General features: G+C 54.9%; 2 protein-coding genes across 2 annotated transcripts; both read right to left on the reverse strand.

Moving 5' to 3' along the window:
* Positions 1–443: 443 nt before the first annotated feature.
* Positions 444–3,812, reverse strand: COL26b_014121 (uncharacterized protein; the record flags this gene model as incomplete). The annotated part of the gene is made up of 2 exons (XM_053186699.1): positions 444–3,580; positions 3,635–3,812. 2 exons carry the CDS (start codon positions 3,810–3,812, stop codon positions 444–446), a joined length of 3,315 nt encoding a protein of 1,104 aa, XP_053029349.1.
* Positions 3,813–4,382: 570 nt separating this feature from the next.
* COL26b_014122 (uncharacterized protein) lies at positions 4,383–6,632 on the reverse strand (the record flags this gene model as incomplete). The annotated part of the gene is made up of 2 exons (XM_053186700.1): positions 4,383–6,019; positions 6,080–6,632. 2 exons carry the CDS (start codon positions 6,630–6,632, stop codon positions 4,383–4,385), a joined length of 2,190 nt encoding a protein of 729 aa, XP_053029350.1.
* Positions 6,633–12,093: the final 5,461 nt, after the last annotated feature.

A 12,093-nucleotide genomic window follows, 5' to 3' on the forward strand; every position in this document is an offset into this window, starting at 1 on the left:
TTTATTTTGGGGCTGAAAATCACAATGAACTCTACTACCCTATTTTCAATGAACCCTACCCCGTGCCTTCGCGGGCCCACTTTAATTTGGCTGGCCGTTTCAATGAACTCTACTCAAGTTCATCGTGGACGTGATGTTAGGCAGACTTTTCTCTTTTATTATAAACTATCACTTTTAATGATACTCCGACATCGCTCCACCCATAAACTATCACGGCTATTGAATACTATGGCAATGAAATCCTGCGGCGTCTTCCGCGACCGTACGAGCTGCTTGTGTAAATCCAGGAGCACCTGATGCGACTGTAACTCGACTTCCGTGTTCCGTGGGGTGGTTCGGTTGCCCTTTGTTTTAACAATCCAACCCAGTTGACACAGGACTCGGTTATTGCATCCCTTGTGTTCTGGGCACTGCTTAGCACTGGCGGTGACTTGGAGAACACGCTACATACCAATCTTTTTGGTCATCTCGGCCACATCGTGCGCCGTGGAGCCGGAGCCTTTATCCCACGGGAAGGATTGGCGATACAGAAACCACATCATTCGCGTCACCATTGCGAGCGCCAACTGCCCCGGGTCCTTGCGTTTGGGCGAAACGCTGAATGCTTTCGCCCCGACATCGACCTGCGGCGTTGCCGACGAGGAGCATACTGTTAGTGTGAGCATCAGCATCAGCTGGCAGAGCGGGTCGTCAATGTTCTCGGCCAGACAGTTCATAACAAGCTGGTAATGGTCGAGCACTTTACGATCTCCGTCCGCTCGGGTGAAGACCGACTTGGCCTGATCGAGACCGGACTGGAGCAGGTCGGGTATGCTTATGATGGGGAAGTCGCATCCGAAATCGATATTCAGCTTGTTGGCGGCTTGGTGCGCCCGTCGCCTGGCCGCCTCCTCGTACGCAAGTTCCGCCTCTTGGGCGGCTCGCCGGAGCGATCCCGGTGGGCCGGACATTTTTGGCAGCACCGCTGTCGCACCCGACAGGTGAATGATGTTGCGGGATGTCAGACGACCACGGATCGATCCGGGTAACCACTCGATCCGCTCGGTAAGGAGGCAGGCCGTGAGCACGCTCGCCCACTCGGAACGCCCGATGCCGCCGTCTGCTTTGTGTCCGCTGGCGATGGCCAGGTGCAACTTGAGGGGCCACGACGCGTTCTTTGATGAGAATGCATCCTTACCCTTATTCGTGGCGATTGCCCGGATAAGCTCGACGGCAAAGTCGTGTCGCGTGCGCGTGGTGGATTCCGTTATGGCCACACGGGATCCGCCAGCTTCAAGGCCCTTGGTGAGCCGCACCAGCGCTACGTTGGTGAAGGCGTCCTTCGCGTCCTGCCAGGCTTCAATGGCAGTCTGGCACTGCCTGATGACGTCTGACGTGATCGGCCTCCCGTCCGTCTCGCCCCCTTCGTGCAGTCGGCGCCTCAGTTGCTGTGTGATGAACGACTTGGTCTGCGGCACCCAGAGATCGCGCACCAGTTCGTCGACAAACCCCGTCACGGCCATCACGCTGCTGAACGCGGTCTCGCCGAGCTGCGCGAACCAGAGATCGCTTTCGCGGTTGGCCGAGATCCGTTCTCCGTAGTGGAACCTGAGCTCGCCCACATGGAGCAGCACGGGCCTCCCGCCCTTCTTGGTCCGGGGCCATTTGCCGATGTGGATCACTGCGCCGCCCGACGACCGCATGTCCAGCAACGCCGGGTCGATGTATGGCCACGCCCCGTTGCGGAGGCTGTCGATCGTGCCAAGCGGCCGCAACACCGTTTTGGGCAGGTGGCGATCGTGCCCCGTAAATATGTACCCCCCGAGGCGGTCCATCACCGCGACGGCCTCGGAGTGAGGGAGGTCGAGACCTCGCTCGCCGCCGTGGGTGAAGCGGCGCTCCATCTCGCCGAGCGCCAGCTCGAAGATGCGCGAGTACGCGCACATGATCTTCGGGAAGACGTCGGTCGGCATTGAGCGGAAGATGTGGACGTACGACTCAACCTCGACGAGGAAGAAGCGGATGATCTGGAAGATGGTGTGGATCACGGTCTCGAACTTTCGCTCGGCGCCAACCATGCGGCCCAGGTCAAGGGACACGACCTGTTCGAGCCGGTAGGCGACCTCGCTGGTGTCAATGGCGTACTGCATCTGCACGCGCGAGCGAGCGAACGGCGTCGACGCGTCGGGACTAAAGGGCGTACCCTGGCCGCGGATGAGGCGCAAGAGCCGCTCGCGCTTGTCCCTTGTCGCCGACATGGAGCACGCGTCGGATGCCGGCACCGTCAGAGCTGCTGTGGCGTACCCCTTCGTCGCGAGGAGATCCTGCGGGCTGTGGCGTACACTCCGCTTGATGTTAGAGTAGCCTTGGAAGTAACCGAACGACAAGACGTCAGCGCCCTCGTTGCGGTCGCTCATGTTGCCCTTCATGGTGGCGAATAGCGGGGCGAGGAACTCGGGAGGCCGGCTGGACGAGACGTTACCATAGACGGGGTTGAACGCCTGAGGGTAAAATGTGAAGTCACGGGGACTCGGGTACTCTCTCGCCATCATGTTACGGTCAACCAGCAAGCATCTGGGTTTTCCGTCCGAGTCACTGTTGATGCATACAGCGAGGGCATAGGAGACTACCGCGATGTTGTCCAGCCTGAAGCGGTCATTTAGCTCCTGGACGAGCTTTTGCAGACCTGCACTCTCCTGGAGTATCCGGTTGTAGTTGGCGGCGTTCTCCTCGACGGCGGCCCGGCCGTTGTCCTCGACGAATACCCCCGCCGCCTGTCGCCGTGCAATGTCCACAATCGCCTGATCCTCGTCTTCTTCATCCTCGTCCTCTTCTTCATCGTCGTGGGTGTACGGCCTCTCGCGAGGCAGGTGGAAGAGCCAATCGCTGACCTCGATCTGAATATTGGCGCCGTAGTCGTAGGCATGGAAAGCCGGCTCGTGGCTGCACCAGAAGGAGCCTGGGTCGTGGGTACCGGCCCAGGCGGCCCAGCCGTCCATGAACTGTTTCTGGAATATGGTCCATTTGGTGGTGGTGATCCGCTGGCTGTGCGGGCCTCCCGGGTACCAACTGTCCTCGACGCCCTCGCCGAGCAGCTCCGCCGATCGGAATACGCGCGTGATGTAGGTGGCCAGTTTTTGGGCCAGGGGCTTAGGCAACCCGCTGTTCTCTCCGGCCTGTTCTCGCCTGCGTCGACGGTCGGCCGCCGAGCGAGGGAGCTCGGTCACCTCGCCAGACATCGGATGCATGACGATGAACCATACCTCACGCGTCGCTGCCTGTGCGATCCTGAAGGTCCGGCCGGTGATGTCGAAGGGTATCCCGCTGACGTGTTTTGCCCCGTATGGTTTCGCCCACCTCTGGAAGGATATGGTAACGTTATCAAAGATGGGACCGTCGTCGCTCGAGATTGGGCGGCCGGGTTTGCCCACGATGCTGAGGAAGTCGAGGAAGAACTCGGGGAAGAAGCCGTCGGTAGGCTTGGCCTGCGCCGAACCCGCGTTCTTGGAACCAAAGTCGATTGTGTGTTTTTGCTGTAGCATGTCGAGTGCGTCGGACGGCTCAAAGCCACTTCCGAGCACCCTTTGGACAAACTGGGGGACTGCAAAGACCTCGAGTGTTAGTATCGTGCACTGAGAGGATTGATGCTACGGACCTCTGAACTTGTGATGGCCGGAAGAATGGTCGACTTTCCACCGCTTCGTGGGTGGCTCTTCCTCACCTTCGGTGTTGCCGTCGTGATAAGCAGGTCCGCCATGTAAGTACTCATCCTCATCCTCTCCGGAAAAGACTCCAGAGTCCAAGCCGTCGTCAGTCAAGTTATCATCGGCCATTGTGATGCTTGTTCGGTTGGTATAATCGGAGAGAATTGATTGTTAGAAGTTCTCTAAATTCACCCCAGGTGATGATGGTGCATGGTCTGTATTTACAATGCATACTTTGATAATGATGACTTCTCCCACACACCCAAAGCTTCCCTCTGGCAAGCAAACATGCAGCTTGGGGTTTGGCCAAGGACAGTAATGGGGTTGACAGTCCAATCCAATCACGTTTTGCATGCCTGCATCTTTCTTTTTTCTTTCTCCCACCACTGTAAACACTCAAGAAGCCCGCAAGGGCTAATGTTGGGTGGTAACATGACGGTTCAACACGCCACTATTCTTGGGATTTTCTTTTTGGATTTCAGGTCATCACAGTCCTGCCATACACGGTGTGACGCCTTCCAGGCTGCACAATTAGAGAGTTGTAGTTTGCTTTCTTTTTGTTGTTGTATAAGTCCCATGCTTGTGCATTGCGCCAAACGCCCAAGTGGGCCTGAGAGATAAAGCCTCGCCAATCATGGATTGGTTGGATGCAACTGAGATTCAATGAGGTTTGGAAAGACCTGGTGATTGCATTGATTTCTAATTAATTCTTGGTCTGGACCCCTTCTTCCCCGCACTTTTTACTTCCCGCCGCCATCTGGGAACAAACACCTCATCACCGATCCGGTCTTGGTCTGCAGATGGCGGCAGCAGGTCCGACCCGCTCGCCTGCACGCCTTGCGCCTGTTGATCGCGCCCTGAAACTCCCTTCTTGGTGGCGGATTGGACTGGGTCCTCACCGTCTCCCGGTCGCTCGATGCCGCTGTGGTCCGACGATGCTTGGCTGGGTGTCGACGCTTGCCGCTGCTGTTGCCCCCGAATCCTGTTACTTGCTGGCAGGGACGCATCTGAGACATGGCCGGACGACGGTTCGGGGCTAGAGCCGATACTTGCGTCGTCAGGACAGGGAAGCCCCCCCGGCTCCGTCGGCTGCGACCCAGCACCACCATTCCCCCCAGCCAAGATCTCGGCCGTGTGGGCGGCAATCGTCTCCTCAATCTTGCGTTGGACGGCAAGCATCGCATTGGGAGTGTGCAGCTCGGGTCGGTCCACAGTCTTGAAAACATTGACGCAGAACGCCTTTACGAGTGGCGAGGGTGGTTTATGAGATCCCCCCTGATACTTTGGATGGTCGGTTTGCCATCCAGGACGCAGTACGGCTTGGCACCTGCCCGAGTCGGTTATCCTCCGTGTGAGCCGAAGCAGCTGAGCCCACGGGGCGTACGCGAAGCGGGTGCCATACGCAGTTGTTTTGACGAGGGAGACTTCGTCGTCGAGGAGCGCTTGTACGTCCGCCGCCCGGAAGTCGGCCAGGCTGTCCCGGGCGAAGTTTAGGACGCGTTGCTGCAGGCGCAAGCTGGTGTCGTCCGGGTAGTCCCCCGCACCCCTTGATCGGGCCAGGCTCTTGAGGGCGGCGGCCAGGTTATCCCTGATTAGCGGCTTGTTCTTGGCCTTGGGGTTTACCTGGTCGATGGCGAGAGCGCTCTCCAGGTCGATCCACGCGACAACGTGCTGTAGGACGCGCGCCATGACGTACGCCTCCACCCTGCTGCTCCGGATCAGCCTTTTGAGATCCGGAAAGGCCGGTTTGTACGTGTTCGAGGCGATGGCCCGGCACACCTCGCCATACTGGTCGTCGTCCAGTGCCGGGAGTAAACCCTCGACCCGGACACGCTGGCTCCCGTCCGTCACGTAAAATACAGACTCGACCTCCTGGGCGGTGCGGCCCGCCCCGTGAAGGCCTGTTGCTATAAGCTGCCAGTCTCGGTGCCCGAGTGCGTTGGTGTCGTCTAGTGGCAGCGCCTGGAGTGTTTGAAGGACGGCGTCCAGTTTTCCGAACCAATAGTCATCCATACGCAGGCTGGACATCCATTCAAACACCGAGATGTTGAAGGTCTCGAGCCCCAGCCTTGTACTGCACCAGCGTGTTACCATGTCCCGCCACCTGGTGTGGTTCCAGAGCGTCACAAGCCGGCGTGTCGGGAAATTCTTCTCCCCACCGAGGCGGAGTGCCTCGACGAGTTTGATGTCGACGCCCACGCGGTCCTCCAGGCGATCGCCTGCCCCCTTGGGAGCAACCAACACAAGCTGCGTCCAGATCTGCCCGTGGTTGTCGGGCAGGCTCGGGTCTCTGCGATTGACGCGCAACTTCACGTTGAGGTCATGCGGCAGCCGATCTGTCGCTCGTTAGTTGGTCGTTCGGTCTGCCTGGTGGCGCCGCCATTGATGGTTCATACCTTTGTCGTAAAGTTCGCATGTCCACCATAGCACTGCTCCTTCTGGTGATCCCGTGTCCTTGACATACTCCCGGAAAGCCTGTATACGGTGCTGGCCCGCCATCAACTCCACCTTCATGCCAGCGTTGGTCTCGGTCCAGTCGGAGTGGGCATAGACGCCCTGACTGTCGCTCCGCTCCCGCATGCGCCGTACCTGCTCGGCACTGCAGAGGCCGATAAGTCGGTTCTCGGGTGCGCGCCGCTCGATGCCGACCTTCCTAAACGTCTCCTTCAGTTCGCGGACGTGCCCCAGGTCGAGCCCACGATTCCGACCAATGCTCCAGGTCGTGTCGAAGGCGTCCAGCGGCATCTCCGCCACTGCTAGAAGGTAAGGCTTGGCGCATTCCCTGACCGACTCGCCCTCTTTGAAATGACCGGTGTCCTGGTGCGAACGCGCTGGTGCCGGGCTGCCGGGGGCCGGTCTTTTCGTGCCGGTGTCGCTCGATTGGCGCTTTCGCTTTTTGGATATCGACGCATTGGCGGCGCCTTTGGCGTTTCTAGATGTCGTAGCCATGGGGCTGACCTGTGATGAGGGATGGGTTTTCTAGTTATAGGAAGGAAATAAAAAGGGTGGGAAAGATTAAGGCTATAAGAATAGAAATCTCCAGGTTAGTGACCATGCATGGTGAGGTTGAGACTTTAAGCGACGGGGGATGGGCACCCGGGCATATGCAGGTGGGTGTAGTCGCTTGATTGGCTGGGTGTTGAGGGTCCGCCTGGCCGTGGCCATGACTGGCTGCAGCTCACAGGATTTTGGCAGATCGAGCATGCTCTCTATGACGGCCTCCGACGAAGACTGATCAGTATAGTAGCAGAGGCTGAGCTGCCATGCGTAGATTCGACGAGATGTGACTTGAGTACAGGTTTGCATGCAGTTTTCTGATACCCTTTGGGTGGTCTCTCTTTATCTGGGTTCCTGAGCTGGTTACCATTTGCTGTCATGATTAGTAGTGATACACTGTGTACATGATGGAAAGGCGTCGTGGGTATTACTTCGAGTGTTGGTATTTGACTCATATATTTGGTTTAGATGCTAATACAGTATTCTACTACGTCTATTTGTTTTTTGGTTCCAAATCCGTGAAGTGTTGAGCCCGTGTTATCATAGTATGTAGTTGATTCTGAGATTGATATTGTATTTTTACTGATAATTCTACTTATAGACACGCGATATTATATACAATATTACTTCTGTTTATTAATATAATTATTATTAGTATATATTTTGTTGTGATAGTCCCTTCCTGTTGGGATCAATGTCCAAGACCGATTGATGAGTATTTGGTTTTGCTATTTTATAACAGAGAAGACGGGAAAATGATGAGTAAATATTCACGGTATTCCACACACGTCACCAAATTCAAAACAAATAAGATCAATCGATAGTTATGGTAAGGGAAAAGCGATGTATACCAACCTTTTTATGCTAGATCCATCACGTTGTAAAGTAAATGGAAATAACCTTTACGTCTACCAATTTTGGCGTCACTGTCGGGCGCCATGAGACCCTTGACGATTACCTCATCACGAAATGATGTAAGCAGATTTTGGGCACTTCCCCCACCATCTCCGCGTTGCTGGCCTGCACCAACCACTTAACCAGAACAACACCACCATCATGACCAGCAAAATCAGACCAACAGCAGCACATGCAATGCCATCCAGGAGATGCAGATTCGATTTGCAAAACGCGACATTCTACATTGCTGCATTTACGTGTATTCTTTTGTTTTTATCGTGTGCCATTCCGAGAGTGGCTTTCTATTGTTAGTATTTATCGAGCTTCGACGCGTCGCGTTCTCCCTTGGGTCATCTGTTAATCTCTTGGACCGCGTATGCATGGTCAGAGTCGACACGTGTCTTGGTGCCTGAGGCATCATGAGATTTGATCCTGTACGTGTTTTATTCGTAATTCTGATCTGATCTGGGAACCAGTCTATTTTTGGTTTTCCATTCTCAGTCGAGAACTGGATTCTCGGGCGACAGCCAGAAGCCCTTGCGGGCTTATTGGTTTTGGATTCTCATCCGAGAACTGGATTCTCACTCGAGAACCGAAAGCCCTTGTGGGCTTCTTGGTTTCCATTCTCATCCGGAAACTGGATTCTCAGACAAGAACCAGAAGCCCTTGCGGGCTTATGGCTTCCTATTCTGGTTTTCCATTCTCATCCGGAAACTGGATTCTCAGGCGGCAACCAGAAGCCCGCAAGGGCTTCTTGGGTTTCCGTTCTCACTCGAGACTTGGATTCTCAGGCGAGAACCAGAACCCCTTGCGGGTTTATGGGTTTCCACTCTCAGCCGAGAGCCAGAAGCCCTTGCGGGCTTATCGTTCTCCATTCTGGTTTTCCGTTCTCACTCGAGAACTGGATTCTCGGCCGAGGACCAGAAGCCCTTGCGGGCTTATTGGTTTTCCATTCCCAGCCGAGAACTGGATTCTCGTGCGAGAACAAAAAGCCCTTGCGGGCTTCCCTGCTTCGTTGGTTTCGATTCTCGGCCGAGGACCAAAAGCCCGCAAGGGCTTTTGGCTTTTCCATACGTGCCTAGTACATAGTTAGTCAACAACAATAATAATCCAATCACCACCCTCCATGTGAATTACTCCCTTCCTCCCTGCCTGCCTGCCTCCTTCCCTCCCCCAGCCCCAGCCAGTCAGCCAGCTTTTAACACCGCCCCAAACCACCAAAACACACACACCAAAATAAAAGAATCAAAAATCAGGAAAACAAAACACCATCGGCATAGACCCCCAAAATATCTCGCCCCCCCCCCCCCCCCCCCCCCCTCTGACCTGACCCTAACCTGACCCTACGCGGGCCGTGGGCCGCCGCTACCTACTACTACTACTACTACTACTACTACTACTCCTCTCCAGTACGTATCCTTAGAGCGGCGTAACTCACAGAGGAAGTCCTGTTTAAGGGCGTCTTCTTCCTCCCGTTCCCATTGACAGTCTACTCCCAAAGCGCGTAGTCTCATCACAGTTGCTCTTTTAGTTGTATAAGCTTGGTGTTTGCGTGCACACTCTTCGTTCCAGTATGGCCTTCCAGGACCTCTGCCCAGTGTGCGCCTTGTAGATGCCGTGAGTGCTTCTATAAGGGAGTCTGTAAGCTGCTGTGCTAGGAGATCGAGTGCCTTTGGGCCCCTTGGGTTGCTTAGGGTATGGCGAATGGGTTGTATGTTCCGCTTAAGCATGTCGAGGAACACCTTCTCATCCATCGTATCAAGCCGGAACTTTCCCACGGTTGGGCTGGGTATATTGGCTAGGGTCAAAGGGACCCTGGTCAGCAGAGACTCGTGATCTGAAGTTGTGTGCAGGGACGTTTCAATGCTAGTGGATGCCCCATAGAGGTTGCTGGACGCCCAGCATAGGTCTAGCGTGTTGCCATTTTTATGAGTAGGCTCGCCTACTGGCGACAGCATGACAAGGCCTGTGGCGTCCGTCCATTCCACTAAGGTTTCTGCATCAAAGGAGCTCGTGACCTCGGGCTGCCAGGTCCAATGATGTAGGTTGAAGTCTCCTGCGACTAGCACTCGTTCGTAGGGATCAGGGTGCCAGGAGGCTATTAGGTCCCTCACTGCATAGCCAGGATGTAAGGATCCGCGAGGGGCGTTATACACATTCACAATTGACAGGACCTCCCGTTCTCCTGACAGAAGTCGTAGGAAGAGCAGGTCTGTGGATGGGCTGGGCAGGGGCCGTATTTGTACTCCCCGCAGCCCAGTCCCTTTGCGGAGGTAAGTGAGCACCCTGGGTCTGTCTTTAGCCCAGTTATCAACCGGGGTGAAGATCTCGAAGCCAGGATGGAATCTCGTGAGTCTCCTCTCTTCCGATCGGACATAGGGCTCTTGTATTAAGAGTATGTCGATCTGAGCGGTATAAGCACAAGCTGTTTCGTGTGCAAAAGGTCGTCTGGCCACATTTGCCTGCATGATTTGCAGGGCTCTTGGGGGTTGTCTTCTACTGCTGTGTTTCATTCGTCTGGCTGCAGTCCATCGCTTCTTCGGGTTCTCGCGCTTGTTGGTGTGATCGTTGGGTCGCAAGTCTCCATGACCTCTCCCCCTCAGCTCGGATAGCCCGAAGCTGTGCCTTATCTCTCCTCTGGACTACGCCTTTTACTACCTTAGGTTTGGTGGGGCAGGTAGGATCAAAGGCGGCATGGGGGCCGTTGCACGACGGGCACTTAAAGGGGCAGTCGCATCCGTTGAGACCCTCGATACCACCGCAGGGTGCCTGGTGTTGGTCGGTCGTGTGGGAGGGAGAGCTACACTTAAGGCATCTCTTCCTTCTGGTGCACGTCCGTTCGTTGTGAAAACCCCCGCAGCGGTGGCATGAGGGGGACCTCTTCTCTTTCGGGAGCTGCAGGTTCACAAAAACGCTGGCTCCCATTAAACGTAGGCGTCTTGGAAGTTGCCTTGCGGCTTCAGGCTTAAACCAGGCTGTCACTGTGCCTAGTTTTTCGACTTCGTCTTTCGTGGAGAAGTATGCTTTCTCAGGCTTGAGCTTCGTCATGGCCTGGATCTCTTCAAGGAGCTCCTCAGCGGAGATTTCGAGTGTAGTGTTGTTTAGCAGACAGTGCCTGGTGTACGGGACGTTCGCAATGTAAGCCCGGACCCAGGTTTCACGCTGCTCGACCGCCTGCGCCTGAAGAAGGGCAGCAATCTGCTCTCTGTTATCAAGCAAGACTTTTGCACCATCCACTGATGAGGGTAGGAGTGCTAATCCTGTTTTGACATGGTCGATCCCCTTGAGGGCTTCTCGAACTTGGATGCCTAGCTTTTCTCGAACGAGGATGTATATATCATAGGCTTTCTCGTTGCGAAGCGGGCTTTCGGGTGGTAGACGCGCGAAGACGCGTAGGTCTTTAGAGGCCGCCCAGTTTGCAGCTTGTTTAGTAGGTTTTTTTGCTGGTGTTGGTTTATCCTGTGTTCTCATCGACGGTCGGCTCGCCACAGTCGCATAGGACCGGGCTAGCGGCGGTTGGTTCTGCGCTGTCTGTGGGGGACGCCCTTGAGGGCTGAGGGCTGCCTCGTTAGGTCCTGTGTTAATAGCATACATAGACCTCGCAAGCCCATGTTGTTGCCGGACTGGGTCTGTTCTTTCCTCCCGAAGCTGTCTCTCTAAGGATTCAATCTTCTTCAGGCAGTCTTTGAGGAATTGTTCCCGCTCGGCGTCTCGTCGTAGGAGGTCCTGGACGAGGTTCGAGAGCTTATTGATCTCATCTTTAAGCTCAGCATTATCCTGGTGGTTAACCTGCTCAACCACTCTAACCTTTGTGGTCGGTTTACGGACACGTCCTGACCGACGGCATGTACTGGCGTCCCCGTGAACCGTGATGGTTGGCCCTACATCTAGGGAGGCCGCCATGATCGTAGGATTCAGCTTGCGTGGGCTGATGATGAATAATGATAGTGTGGTGGGCCGGAGCCCTCAAGATTCTTAACAATTACTAACAGTGGGTACCTCGTAGTTGCAACGTTGCAGGAAGATTGTAAACGGATTGCTAGGTGCATCGTGAATAGCTTCATATATCTCCCGATTAGGTAATCATAGATCACGTGTTTTTTTGTATGGCGATATAATTGAATAACTTGCAAGTTGGTCAACTAATCAAAAACACCAAGAAAAATCTCATCAACAGCAAGTATGGGGGTTAAAATTGCCTTGATTGCACTCACAGCATCGCTGGTCTGCGTGGGAGGAAGAGGGGTGTAAAGGATATGCTAAGAGAGCGTAATTAAACCATGACACCAAGAATATCGCCGTATTTCTCTCTAGGTCCGCTAGTTGAAATTGCCTTCTTTGCAGCTTGATCAGCTGCGCTGTTCCACTCACGCGGTATTCTCCAGAAGCTCACACTGAGACCTTCCTCATGAAGTTTCTCAAGTGTGAGTAGAAGCGCTTCCCAGAGGTCGCGGTTCTTGACTGGTTTACCACTCCTAGGCCTCCAATTGTTCGCAATCCATCCGCGAGCCCAGTC

This window comes from Colletotrichum chrysophilum (assembly GCF_026319265.1).
Source record: "Colletotrichum chrysophilum strain AFK26 chromosome Unknown scaffold_297, whole genome shotgun sequence".
In the NCBI taxonomy this organism is placed as follows: domain Eukaryota; kingdom Fungi; phylum Ascomycota; class Sordariomycetes; order Glomerellales; family Glomerellaceae; genus Colletotrichum; species Colletotrichum chrysophilum.